The sequence below is a fragment of the Cervus elaphus genome, chromosome 19 (genome assembly GCF_910594005.1).
Source record: "Cervus elaphus chromosome 19, mCerEla1.1, whole genome shotgun sequence".
Lineage (NCBI taxonomy): Eukaryota > Metazoa > Chordata > Mammalia > Artiodactyla > Cervidae > Cervus > Cervus elaphus.
In genome coordinates this window covers 38,091,090-38,104,118 of record NC_057833.1, presented here as the reverse complement: position 1 = coordinate 38,104,118, position 13,029 = coordinate 38,091,090, and the positions used below count along the sequence as shown (strand labels likewise).

Below are 13,029 nucleotides of genomic sequence, written 5' to 3'. Positions count from 1 at the left end.
AGGGGAGGAGAAGCTTTGTTAAGTGATGTTACAGCAGAAATTTGTCTTCCAAAGGTTCTAGTTCCTGGGAACCCTGGAATTCTTGGGAGAGGGTGCCAGAAAACTCCCCCAGGACCTCATTTCTCCCCTCATCCATCCACCCCTGCATGCGCATACATGGAGAATTCTTTTAGAAAAGGGGAAAAAGGAAACCGGAAGCTGAGGCTAAAATTATCTTTGAGAAGAATCACTAGAAGTGTTAAACAAGTCCCTGTGACGCAGTGTGTTTGTCACTTTTCAGAGGTACAAATATTCCCTCGGGGCTGCCAGCAATTTAACTATGTTAATGCTGTCATTTCCTGGCAACCGTGGGCTGCAACCTCGAGTTCTGCTGGACCTGGTGACCACGCTAATGGCTTCATTGCAGCTAAATGGTTCCTTCTCTTTTTCTGTTTACAGTGCCTATGATAGGAAGCCTCCCTCTGGGTTCAAGCCATTAACCCCTCCAACCACCCCCCTGTCTCCCACCCATCAGAATTCCCTATTTCCCCCACCTCAGGCAACTCTGCCCACCTCGGCGGCACATGGCCCTGCAGCTGGCCCAGTCCCAGGTGTGGGCCCCGCCCCCACCCCTCATTCGCTTCCGGAACCTGGACCACAGCAGCAAACCTTTGCGGTCCCCCGGCCGCCACATCAGCCCTTGCAGATGCCAAAGATGATGCCTGAAAACCAGTATCCATCAGAACAGAGGTGGGTGCTGATCTGGGCTTCCTTTACCGCCTCCTCCCACCCCTCTATCTCCCAGGGAGAGGGGAAGTAGTAGTCATATTTACCAGGTACCTATAAAGTTCTCATTCCACTGAGGCATCTTGTGAGGTAAGACTACTAATAATATGAATATGACCTGTTTATATTATCACCATGGGGCTTCCCTGGTGGCTCAATGGTAAGGAATCCCCCTGCAATGCAGGAGACTAGATTCAATCCCCGGGTTAGGAAGATCCCCCGGAGGAGGGCATGGCAACTCACTCCAGTATTCTTGCCTGGAGAAGTCCATGGACAGAGGAGCCTAGTGGGGTCGCAGAGAGTCAAACATGACTGAGCGACTAAACAACATATCACCCTTCTCCTAAGGTACTGCAGAGGGGACATAGGCCTTGCAACACCCTTATGAAGTAGGTAAGGGAGAGGTAGCTTGTACTCTCCCCCATTGTAGAAGCAGAGGAAGACGGACCTGCTCAGGTCTGTTGACCCTGGCTGAGGGCAGCTTCCCTGGCTCCTCATTGGATACTGCCTGCTAGAATCACACCTTGGTTTATGCTACCCATAAATACTTTATTACCATTTTACTTACGTGTTAGGGAAGATTGCTGAGTTATCAGAGGTGTTATTACTCATTTCATTATAATACATTTTCACAGTAGGGGATTACCTGAGGACTGTATTTTTAATTTTCTACTTTTGAGATAGAGATCTTGATTTCACTCCAGGTATTTCTGCATTCTTAATAAGGAAATAGAGGCATCAGAATAACTTGTCCAAAGTCATTCATTCTCAGAAAAACTTCAGATGTAAAAGGAATCTACTCTGCAAGTACCAAACTTAACCTGTTAGGACCCAGCCTTTGAAGTTCATTATCTGTGGTATTCTAGAACTTTGCATGCTTGTGGCCTTCCCATAATACAGGATATTCTGGGGGCCTTTTTTATTTCAGTCCCTCTGGAATGAAGTGATAACGTAGGCAGGTAGTTACCTGTGGTTACCAATGGCTGCAAGGTGGCGACTGTTGTTTGTCCTTTCTGCCTTTCTTGCTCTGCTTGGGGGAGGGAGGCAAGAGAGGAAGAATATATAAGTTATCTTCCTCTGGCCTGGTCCAACCCAGATGCTTGCTGGTATCTAATTGGAGGTCACTATTTCTAGATGAAATGCAGAAAAAAGCAAGCACTCCTTTCTGGTTCCAGTTCCCTTCCCCCTTTGCAGTGAAAGTCACCGTAAAGAACCACATCATTTGTCTGGTTGGTGTTTATCCCCCTGCTGATCCAGGGGCCTTGAATGGTATACGGGGCCTGAGGGGAGAGAGTGTTGACTGGAGGCTGGCTCAGTGGTAGGCCTCAGTTTCCACAGGGAGCCGCTTCATCTGAAGGAGGCAGGTACCTCACAGTTTTTGCTAGTCACTAGCTTGTATCAACAGTTGTACTTCTTTGAGGGAGTATGGAAATTTGGAATTTTAGTGTAGAAATTCCAGGGTTTTTGTTTTTGTTTTTAAAGCTGGCAACTAATTCAAATTTAAAACAGCAGTAATACTTTGCAGACTAAACAAAATCTCTGTGGGCAGAATCATCCCCCGAGGCCTGCCAGTTTGTGAACTCGGGCCTGGATACCATTTTTATTTCAATAATTTTGGTTTTATGTTTTTAAACTGTCTTTTCTGATTTTATGCAGAGATTATTAATTGAAGAGGCGGGTTGGGGTAGGGTATATATTTTGTATTTGAAATAATTAGCCAACTTTAATTTGTTATACCATATGTAAAGGAAAATCACTTTGTGTTAAATCTCTTATTCGTATTTTCCCTTAATCCGTTTCATGTCCAGGGAGCCTGTGTAAACAGTTGTGTCAATGGCTGACTGAACTGGGGGAGAATCTCCTATTACTAATTCTGCTGGTAGTTATTCATCTTCCTACAGCCCTGGAAGATAGGATGCCTTAGTCTCAGTGATGGAGTAGGTGTGTCTCCAGGCTACCCGGCCTCCTCCCAAAAGGAGGACATTTGATCCCTGCTATTTGAGTGTCTGTCCTCAGGTATCCAAAGGCAGGAGCCAGAAAGTAGATATTTCTTTTAGGGGGCGATTCCTCCCTGAAATCTGCCTTCCATCTTGCACTCACCTCCCCTTACCCTCCGCCTTTAGGAGTGGTGGGTCTGAAATCAAGACCTCACCCACACATGGAGTGATACTGAGATCCTTGAGAGAACTGAGGTGAAGGGCAGGTGCCTGGATAGATATAACACAAACAAACACGGGCTCTTGGGCTTCTATACCAGAGCACTGTATTATCAACTCTGAAGGTGTACTAGAGGAGTCCTCAGCGGGGGATTATTAGTAGTGTAGACTTCTTGCTCTACTCCAGAGATGGAGTTGTGGGTCTGGGGCAGGACATGGAAATATTACTGTCATACTTTGAGAAATCATGGTGCACCCCTGTCTTCTACCCCCACACCTATTCAGCTTTTTTTTTTTTTTCTTTCTAAGAATCAAGTGCCCAGTACTCAATTTTGTTCTTATTGTGCTTGTCTGTTATTAATGAGATAATGATATCTGTGTGATGCAAAATACACCAGAAACATGACAAGTGATTTTGCTTGTAGATACAGGATTGCACACAGAAAATGAGACAAACTAAAATCCCTAGTCCGATTCTGGCTCATACTGTGAAGAATCTGCCTGCAATGTGGGAGACCCAGGTTGAGTCCCTGGGTTGGGAAGATCCCCTGGAGGAGGGCATGGCTACCTACTACAGTATCTGACCTAGGAAATTTCGTGGACAGAGGAGCCTGGCAGTCTGTAGTCTATGGGGTCACAAAGAGTCAGGCACAACTGAGCCACTCACAACACAATAGAAATTGCAGTCAGGTATGATAAGCTTAGTAACTACACATTTAATAACTTATGCCTGCTTGAAAGTGGAATAGATTAGTTAGTAACTGGAGTTTTTCTTATGCTTTTAAGTTAGAGGGAATGTTACTTCAAAATTAGCCCCGTAACAAAAATGTGGTATTTTGCAGGATAGAAGGAAATTAGTCTTATCTGAGATTTTCTAAATAGCTCTGTAACAAAGGCAAGATTAAAAACAAAACAAAAACAACCCTATCTTACAGATTAAAAAAAAAAAAAAAATCAGACCTCAGAGCATCTAAAGGACTTCCTAAAAGTCACATAGCCAAATACCAGGTCCTACCTTTAGAAACCAAAAACATAAGTACCCCACTTTGGTTATGCTTAGAGGAGAGGGGTTGCTAACAATGTACTAAAAGCTAAGTAAGGGACCTTGAAAAATCCATTTCGACCTTGAATTTTATCCATCTATTTCTTTAAACTAGCAGGACTTTCTCTTAAAACTACAAAATCCTACTTAATTCCTACATCATTTATCTAAACCCATGTTGTCACACCTTTATTTTTTGTTTTGCTGAGTGCCTTATTCCTTCAGTTGAGTAGAACAAGCTCTTTTGAGGTTTAAAAACCATGATGTATACCCCTTTCTTTAGACCATATTTCACTCAATATCTTGTCTTCAAGATATTTTGTTTATTGACAGTGATTGTTAGCTAAGACTATATAATCTAGTCAGTTATATTCTTAATGTTTTATATCATCAGTATATAATTCTTTACGACTCAAAATTCGTTTTAGGAGATAAATACTGTATTTGAAAGCCACGATTTATATTCGTGATTTCCTCCCCCCAAAGAGGAAAAAAATGCCATGTAATTTGGCATGTTCAGACATGTTTCATTTATCCTTAAAGACCAGCTGCTCCTTGAAAAGGAGGACTGCTTCTCATTCAACCTTCCCACTCTCACAGGGGTTTATTGTGCTATTTATAATGTGTACAAAAATCTTCCTATGTTATGCCCATAGTACTGGCCAGATATGGAATAAAGAAAAACTGTCATCCCATCTCAAGTTGAGTCCCCACAGTTCAACTGAAGAGACTCCACTAAGAAATGCAGCATCTAGAAATTTTGGGAAAGATTGAAGGCAAGAGGAGAAGGGGAAAACAGAGGATGAGATGGTTGGATAGCATCACCGACTGAATGGACATGGGTTTGAGCAAACTTTGGGAGATAGTGAAGAACAGGGAAGCCTGGTGTGCTGCAGTCCATGGAATCGCAAAAAGTTAGACACGACTTAGTGACTCAACAGGAATTTTGAAATCCACTGCACGCTCATGTGACAGCAAGAAGCAAAAAATCAAAAAGCAAAATTTAAGAAGATACCCCTGATGGGGAAATCATCTGCTTCGGGCTTCCATGGTGGCTCAACGGTGAAGAATTCACCTGCCAGTGCAGGGGACATGGATTCGATCCGGGGTCCTGGGGAGGTCCCACACGCCTCGGAGCAGCTCAGCCCCATGCACCACAACTACCGAAGCCCACGTGCCTAGGAGCCTGTGCTCTGCAACGAGGAAAACCACTGAAATGAGAAGCCCGTGCCCTGTAAGAGAGTGGCCCCTGCTCACTTACAGCTGGAGAAGGTTTTCACGCAACAGTAATTTTTTTAAAAACTCCCTTTTAAAAAATCCTCTACTTCTTGATGCTCCCTAAGGGCATCAGTTATTGCAATAGCCTACCACACTGAAATGGATAGTTAGAACCCAGTCCCCAGAGTCATCAAGAAAGGGTCTGTTGTGTGAATGGCCTGTTTGAGAAGGTTCTCTCTGTGGTTCTCTCTGTCAAAACTTTAGAGCTTAGAGGATGAGCTTACATTTAATAGAAAACTACTTATTCCCTAAAGATGCTAAAGAGACATAATATATGCAAGGTTTTTCTCTTCTGCTTCCTTTCAAGTCTACGCCTTATTGTTCATTTTTGTCCTTCACATTTTGTAGTTTTTAGACAGGAAAGAACTTGGCGGTGAGTCACACTTGTAGCCTGTCAGACACATGCCTTTCCATGCACTCCTATTAACAGTGTTTTTATGTGTGGCAGCACAGATTCACTTTACTCTCCGAAACTGAGTTTCATAGATGCTTAACGGAACCTTCAGCAGACTGAGTAGTGTTACTTGTAGTCAGACATGACTTAGCAACTAAAACCAACAACGGTTCGAGTATGGGAAGTTTTTTTGGTTCTGCATCTTAAGAGGGCTTGTTTTCTGCATTTCCTTATGTTTAAAATAGGGTTGTTTTTGTTTTACCTTTTATCAAGCTGAAGAAAATTTCCTTCTATTCCTAGTATGCTGAGTTTTGTTTTTTTTTTTTTAATATGAATATGCGTTGAATCTTATCAAATGCTTCTTCTGCCTCTATTGAGATCAAATGAATAGCTCTCCTTTAATTTTTCTATGTGGTGAATTGTACTGATTTTTATATGAAACCAATCTCATATTCTTGTGATAAGCTAAGCTTTGTTATGTACAATCATTTATACATTGCTGGGCTAGGTTTTCCAACATGTATTTAGGACTCCTGCATCTGTATTTATGATTGAGAATGGTATATAATTTCCCTTTCTTACATTATCCCTGTTGGGTTTTAGCATTGAGGTTATTCTCACCAGATGAGTAGTGATATTTTCCTTTCTATATATTCGAAAATAGCTTGTGTGAAATTGGGGTTTTTCACTCCTTGAAATTTTGGAAGAATTTACCAGTACAGCCACTGGGGCCTGATATTTTCTTTGTGGGAAGATTTTTAATTACTAGTTTAGTATCCTCACCTTCTATGGTCTTGCTCTGGATTTCTGTTTAGTTGAGTGAATTTAACAAATTTTTCTAGGAATTTGTTTCACGAGTTTTAAAAATTGGCATATGGTGTTCCCTGGTGGCTCAGTGATAAAGAATCCGCCTGCCAATGCAAGAGACATGAGTTCGATCCCTGATATGGGAAGATCCCACATGCCACGGAGCAAATAAGCCCATGTGCATTTAAAATAAAGAAGAAATACACAATTAATTGGCATAAAACTGTTCCTAATGTCAGCATGCTGCACTCCATGGGGTCACAAAGAATCAGATGTGACTGAGCATCTGAACAACAATGCCCTTTTAATAGCCTCTATAGCATCATCTGTTTATCCATTTTTCATTTTTTGTTCTATTTATCTAAACTGTGTTAGTCTTAGGAGGTTATATCACTTGTCTTTTCAGTAAATCAACTCTGGATTTGCTTGTTCTATTGGATATTTTCTATTTCATTGGTTTCTGCTCCTGCTGAGATTTTCTATATTTTTTGTTTATTCTGTTTTAGCTTCTTTGGTTGGCTAACTTGTAGCTTCTTTATACTCTAAATACATGACCAAATAAGATGTCTCCTAAGGTTGGGGTGACCATACCTTCAGTTTTTCCTGGGTCACATAGCTTGTGAAAGTAATTCCTGATAGCTTTTCTTTTTACTCCCCAAAATATCCTGGTTACAAGTAATCGATTATTTGATCTCCCTGCCCGAGTTCTGCCTTAGCTATACCCCACAAGTTCTGACCTGTGGTATTTTAAAAATTAAGTTTCAAGTGTTTATTATTTTTTCAATCCTAGAGTTCTTCAAATGTATATTTCTGAATTTCCAAACTTAAGGTTTCTAGCTGCCTGGACTGTATGATATTTAAATGTCATCAAGAAGGTATTTAAAAACAATTATAGAAACAATTGTATGAATAATATAGGCTCTGGAGTTGAACAGGTTAACAGATCTGGAATTGAATCCCAACTCTGCTACTTCGTATCTGTGTGACCTCAGGGAGGCATTTAATTTTCCCAAGCTTTGGTTTCTTTATCTGAAAATGGGAGACTACTAGATACTTAAACATAGAATCATTGGCTGACTTAATCACATTGGCATAGGGAAAGAACTCAGACATGACATGACAATCTTGTTTTAAAAATCACTTTTATGTTCCATAAAGAAAACTACTAAAGGAATCTTCCTAAAATGATATAGATACTATTACCTAGAAACTTTTAGCTTCTTGTTTAAAGTTTTAAAAATGTAAAGTTCTCTACCCCTAATCTTTTCATCTTTAGACTCATTAATGTTGTGTACATAAAAAACTAATACTTTTACCATCTAATCTCCTGGGAAGATCTTGTATTTACATCACTTTCCATATTTGATCTTGAAAAATCAAATGTCTAGGCCTTTAAAAGGCATACTTGGTTCCTCATCTCTGTGTTCTGTCACAGTTTGGATGGGCCAGTTTGAGTCTAATTGCCGACAGGCCTCACACAAAGTTCTGAGAGCTGTTTCAGAGCTGTTTGGTGGGCTTTTAGGGGCAGCGTTTGGGTTTTCTTTTGCAACAGTGCCTGGCTCTTGGTATATGGCAGGAAAATAAATATTAATTGAAATTGGGTGGCACGATGCAACCTGGAATAAAAACCAGCATTCTCGTTCTGAGAAAGGAGACTAAAGGCTGTCTAGGTAGCAAGGGGACTCGTGTGTGTGAAAGTCTCCCAGTTCCTTAAGATCTTCCCTACCATTCTGCATAATTTCTGAATTTAGCTTGTGGCAGGCTATGGGGAGGAGGTTGGATAGTTGATGTCTGAGAGTAATGTGTATCTAAGAACCTAGCAGTGTGCTGCGACCTTTTACATGGGTTGTCTTATGTAACCTTTACAACAGATCTTTGGGACAAGTAACCTGATTGTTCTTACTTTCCTGATGAGGAAACTGAGGCTCAGAGCAGTTATGTAACTAGCTCTGTGACCTTGGGTCAGTAAGTTATAAAGATTGGATTTCAGCCCAGGATGTGCCAGCTTTGCAGCCAGAGCCTCTTTTACCGAGCTGTGCTGCTTTGCTGTTTTCAATTTTTTCTTTGCCCTAACGGGAATATTAAGTACATAGTGGTGGTTTCTTGGCCAGTTTTCCATATCATCTCAGCTGACCTCTGAACCGCTCACTCCTTCACCTGGCACCCAGGGCCACTGTGTAGCCTTCGTTGAATCCACACTTTTCTCCTTTTTTTGTCTAAGTATTGTGTTTACTCTGTGTTGGCAGCAGAAACCAAAAAGGAAATGCAGAAAAAGCATCTAACGGTTTTCATAATGTAAACCAAATGTTGGTAGCGTGGGTGAGCTCTTGGGAGGAAAGGCGCTATATAAATCTGACAAATAAATAAATAACTGGTTCTTTAAATAAACTGGCACTGAGAAAGCCTTAATCTGTAACCTATTGAATATAGGCTTGCTCAGTAGTCAGAAGTGTCCTTTTGCTCACCAACTGTGAGCTCATGATGGCCTGAGCTCTGCTGGGATAACGGGTGGGGGTGGAGGGCGGGGTGGCTAGTGGGGGGAGGAAGAGGGTCTGTTAGGAACCAAGCCTTCCTTCCTTGGAAAATGATTGCCTGCCTCAGTAAACAACAGGCATCTCTGTTGTAGCTGTACTATGTATACAACACATTCTCAGCTACTTCAAAAGGATTGCATTGCGGGAAGGGGGTTCAAATGAAGGTCAGTGGTTGAAGTGCACAGTGTATTTTGAGGACAAGAACTGAATTACTTTACTAATCTCTGCAAATAAAAGCTGTTATCGGCAGCAAGCTCAGAGAGAAATCTTTCTTCCAAATATGTTGGTTTTATGACCTACCCTTAAGCTGCCCTTTGCCACTCCCGCTCTCTCAAAACAAACCAGGACAAGCCAATCCCAGTTGTAGAATGTGTTCCACAGATCCCAGGCCTGTAAGCTTCATACATCCTTAAAGTAATGCTGCAGGGAGGGGATGAAGGTTGCTGGCTGGTACCCATATGGAAGCACCTTTTCCTGAGGGCGTCGGACTAGGCCAACTCTAGAGTTTCATTCTGGAAAGCGAGAAGATGAGCACTGAGCGGAAGTGAAGTGATGGGCCTGTCAGCTGCACTGGCTCTGGTTACAGAGCGGAGTTGGTTCCGTGCCATCTCAGAGCCATCAAGGAAGCGATTTGGGGAGGTCACCTTGGAAGGTGCTAGAAGGTTGCAGAGTCAGGAGGGGAGAAGACATGGACAGTGGGTGCCCTTGTTACTGTTCTTGCTGGCATAAGCTCTGGGTACTTTAATGAAAATAAGCCTAAACAATATCTTCACTTTCCTGCCCACTTCAGAATTTTCTTTACAAAATCAGGTTTGCAGCCTGTTGCTGGTGCCTGTATTCCAAATATCAAACCTAAACACAAGTTTCAGATTTATACTTCAGAGACCATGCAAGGGTTTCCTGAAATAGCAATAACCTTGAAAATCAGCATTCCTGATTGACAGTCCACTGTCACAGCATTCAGTACCCTCTGATCCTTAGAGTTCATAAAACTTGTTTCAGTAATTTCATCAATCAGATCCTGATGCTTTTGGTATAAAAGGATAAATGTATGTAAAATAGTTTGGGGATCTTCCTGTTATAAAGGATCTTGTGGTACTGCTATTGGTAAGATAGTAAAGACTCAGAGTGAGAGTCCTGATTTAAAGTGTTTTATTCTTCACACGAATCTCTTCACTAAGATTTTAAATCTTGATGTTCTATGCCATATGACCCAGCAATCCCACTTCTGGGCATACACACTGAGGAAACCAGATCTGAAAGAGACACATGCACCCCAATGTTCATCGCAGCACTGTTTATAATAGCCAGGACATGGAAGCAACCTAGATGCTCATCAGCAGATGAGTGGATAAGGAAGCTGTGGTACATATACACCATGGAATATTACTCAGCCGTTAAAAAGAATTCATTTGAATCAGTCCTAATGAGATGGATGAAACTGGAGCCCCTTATACAGAGTGAAGTAAGCCAGAAAGATAAAGAACATTACAGCATACTAACACATATATATGGGATTTAGAAAGATGGTAACGATAACCCTATATGCAAAACGGAAAAAGAGACACAGAAATACAGAACAGCCTTTTGAACTCTATGGGAGAATGTGAGGGTGGGATATTTCAAAAGAACAGCATGTATACTATTTATGGTGAAACAGATCACCAGCCCAGGTGGGATGCATGAGACGAGTGCTCGGGCCTGGTGCACTGGGAAGACCCAGAGGGATCGGGTGGAGAGGGAGGTGGGAGGGGGGATCGGGATGGGGAATACGTGTAAATCTATGGCTGATTCATATCAATGTATGACAAAAAAATAAATAAATAAATAAAAATTAAAAAAAAAAAACTTGATGTTCTAGAAATCTGTTGGCCCGTAGATGTCACAAATTGATTCAGATCAAGTTATTTGCTTAAAGCTATTGATAGGATTCTTCGGAGAAGGCAATGGCACCCCACTCCAGTACTCTTGCCTGGAAAATCCCATGGACGGAGGAGCCTGGTAGGCTGCAGTCCATGGGGTCGCAAAGAGTCGGACATACTGAGCGACTTCACTTTCACTTTTCACTTTTATGCATTGGAGAAAGAAATGGCAACCCACTCCAGTGTTCTTGCCTGGAGAATCCCAGGGATGGGGTCGCACAGAGTCGGACACGACTGAAGTGACTTAGCAGCAGTAGCGTTGATAGGATTCAAACTAAAAGTAGAGAGTAAGACCTTATAGGCTTACATTGTTGACTTTTAGACTTATTTTGCTTATTGATGAAGTTGAACTTTGTTTATGACCATTTGCATTTCTTTAGTGATTTCCCTATTTGTGTTCTTTACCCATTTTTTTTTCTGTTGGCATGTCCATCTTCTATTAATTTCCCTCACCGCAATCTGTATTCTTTTATCCTCTTGCTTTGCAACATTCTTAAGTTGGGGGTAGGTTTTCATTCTATAGGCTACTAAGAATACAAAGCATGGCCCTTATATCAAACCATATGAACATTGCTATAGCTGCTAGAGATTTTCAATTTAATTTGGGGTCTTATTTCTGGTATTTTCTGACTATTACAGAATTATTCCCCCAGTTTGTTTTTCTTTAGGTTTTGTTTCTGGTGTTTGACTTACAGAAGTTTATGCAAGGATACATACCCATGTTTATCTTGATTTCTGCTATTGGTATGATATATAGAAAGGTTCCCCCCACCCACAAGGTTATTTTTTTGTATATGTTTACTATCATGGTTTCACATTGAAATCTTTACATAAAATTTATTTTGGCATATGGTATAAAACAGGGATCTTTCCCCCAACTTATTTGAAATGCTAACCTTGACAAATAGAAAATTTTGGAATATTCTTGCCTTATTCTAAGTTTGTGACTTAGTCGATACTTTGACATACCTTTCATTCTTTGTGTATTCCAATTGTTGTGGCTTAATGATATTTGTCAATATCTAGTAGAGCATTATTTCACAATTAATCATTTAAATAAAATTTAGACTCATTTTGTTGAATTGGTTGGGAAGGCATTGCTTTTATAGAATCAGTGCTGAAAACTTTCAGTGAGTGAAAACTTTCCAAGTCCTAAGCATTTTATCTTTAATTAGATCTGTTGCTCAGAAAAGGTTTAAGTTTTGTTGTATAGCCTACACATTTTGTAATTTTTCTTAGGGATTTTGTTTTTGATTGCTATTACATATGGCTTTCTTTTTTTTTTTTTAGAACTACGTTTTCTAACTAGTTAATTTCTGGTTAAATACTCTTTGGTCTTTAAAAATTAATTCTGTCTACAGATGAGCGAATGAATCAATGAACAAACATAACCTAATGTTAGTGATATTTGCAAATAGTTGGTTTTATATATTCAGATACATAATCTGGCTCAACTATACACATAGACTGTGCATGAAGTAAACATGCATGGAAAATAAAGCATGTTGTAGTAATTTTTTTTTTGACCGGTCCCTGACTCAAGAGATTTAAAATGTGTGATATAATTTTGGGGAAAAGGATGAAATATCCAGAAATAAGCATTAATGAGTACTTTGAATTTGTAATCCTCAATGCTTAAATCATAGTAGATATTCATCCTATTCTTATTTAAACAGTGTAACTACTTTCTTCTTGCAGATTTCAGAGACAGCTGTCTGAACCCTGCCACCCCTTCCCTCCTCAGTCAGGAGTTCCTGGAGATAATCGCCCTAATTACCACCGGCAAATGTCAGAACCTATTGTTCCTGCGGCTCCCCCACCCCCTCAGGGATTCAAACAAGAATACCATGACCCACTCTATGAACATGGGGTCCCAGGCATGCCTGGTCCCCCAGCACATGGGTTCCAGTCACAAATGGGAATCAAGCAGGAGCCCCGGGATTACTGCGTTGATTCAGGTGAGCATAACATCATACGATTCCTTTCTTCATCATCTCATTCATTTGTCTGGGTGTTACTGAGTGCCTTCTGTGTGCAGGACTTTGGGGAATAGTTTTCTAAAATTTGCCCTCAAAGAAGTTAGGAGCTAGTAAAGCAAACATGTTTATGCATAACTTAATACAGAACAGAA

At 40.8% G+C, this 13,029-nt stretch overlaps 1 protein-coding gene across 2 annotated transcripts in view; it reads left to right on the top strand.

Moving 5' to 3' along the window:
• Nucleotides 1-13,029, top strand: part of ETV5 (ETS variant transcription factor 5) — a 57,989-nt gene that overhangs the window by 28,671 nt on the left and 16,289 nt on the right. For both annotated transcript variants that reach the window (XM_043874813.1, XM_043874814.1), the window contains exons 7-8: nucleotides 439-729; nucleotides 12,597-12,856. In XM_043874813.1, coding sequence (XP_043730748.1) covers nucleotides 439-729; nucleotides 12,597-12,856 — 551 coding nt within the window. The remainder of the gene's footprint in view (nucleotides 1-438; nucleotides 730-12,596; nucleotides 12,857-13,029) is intronic.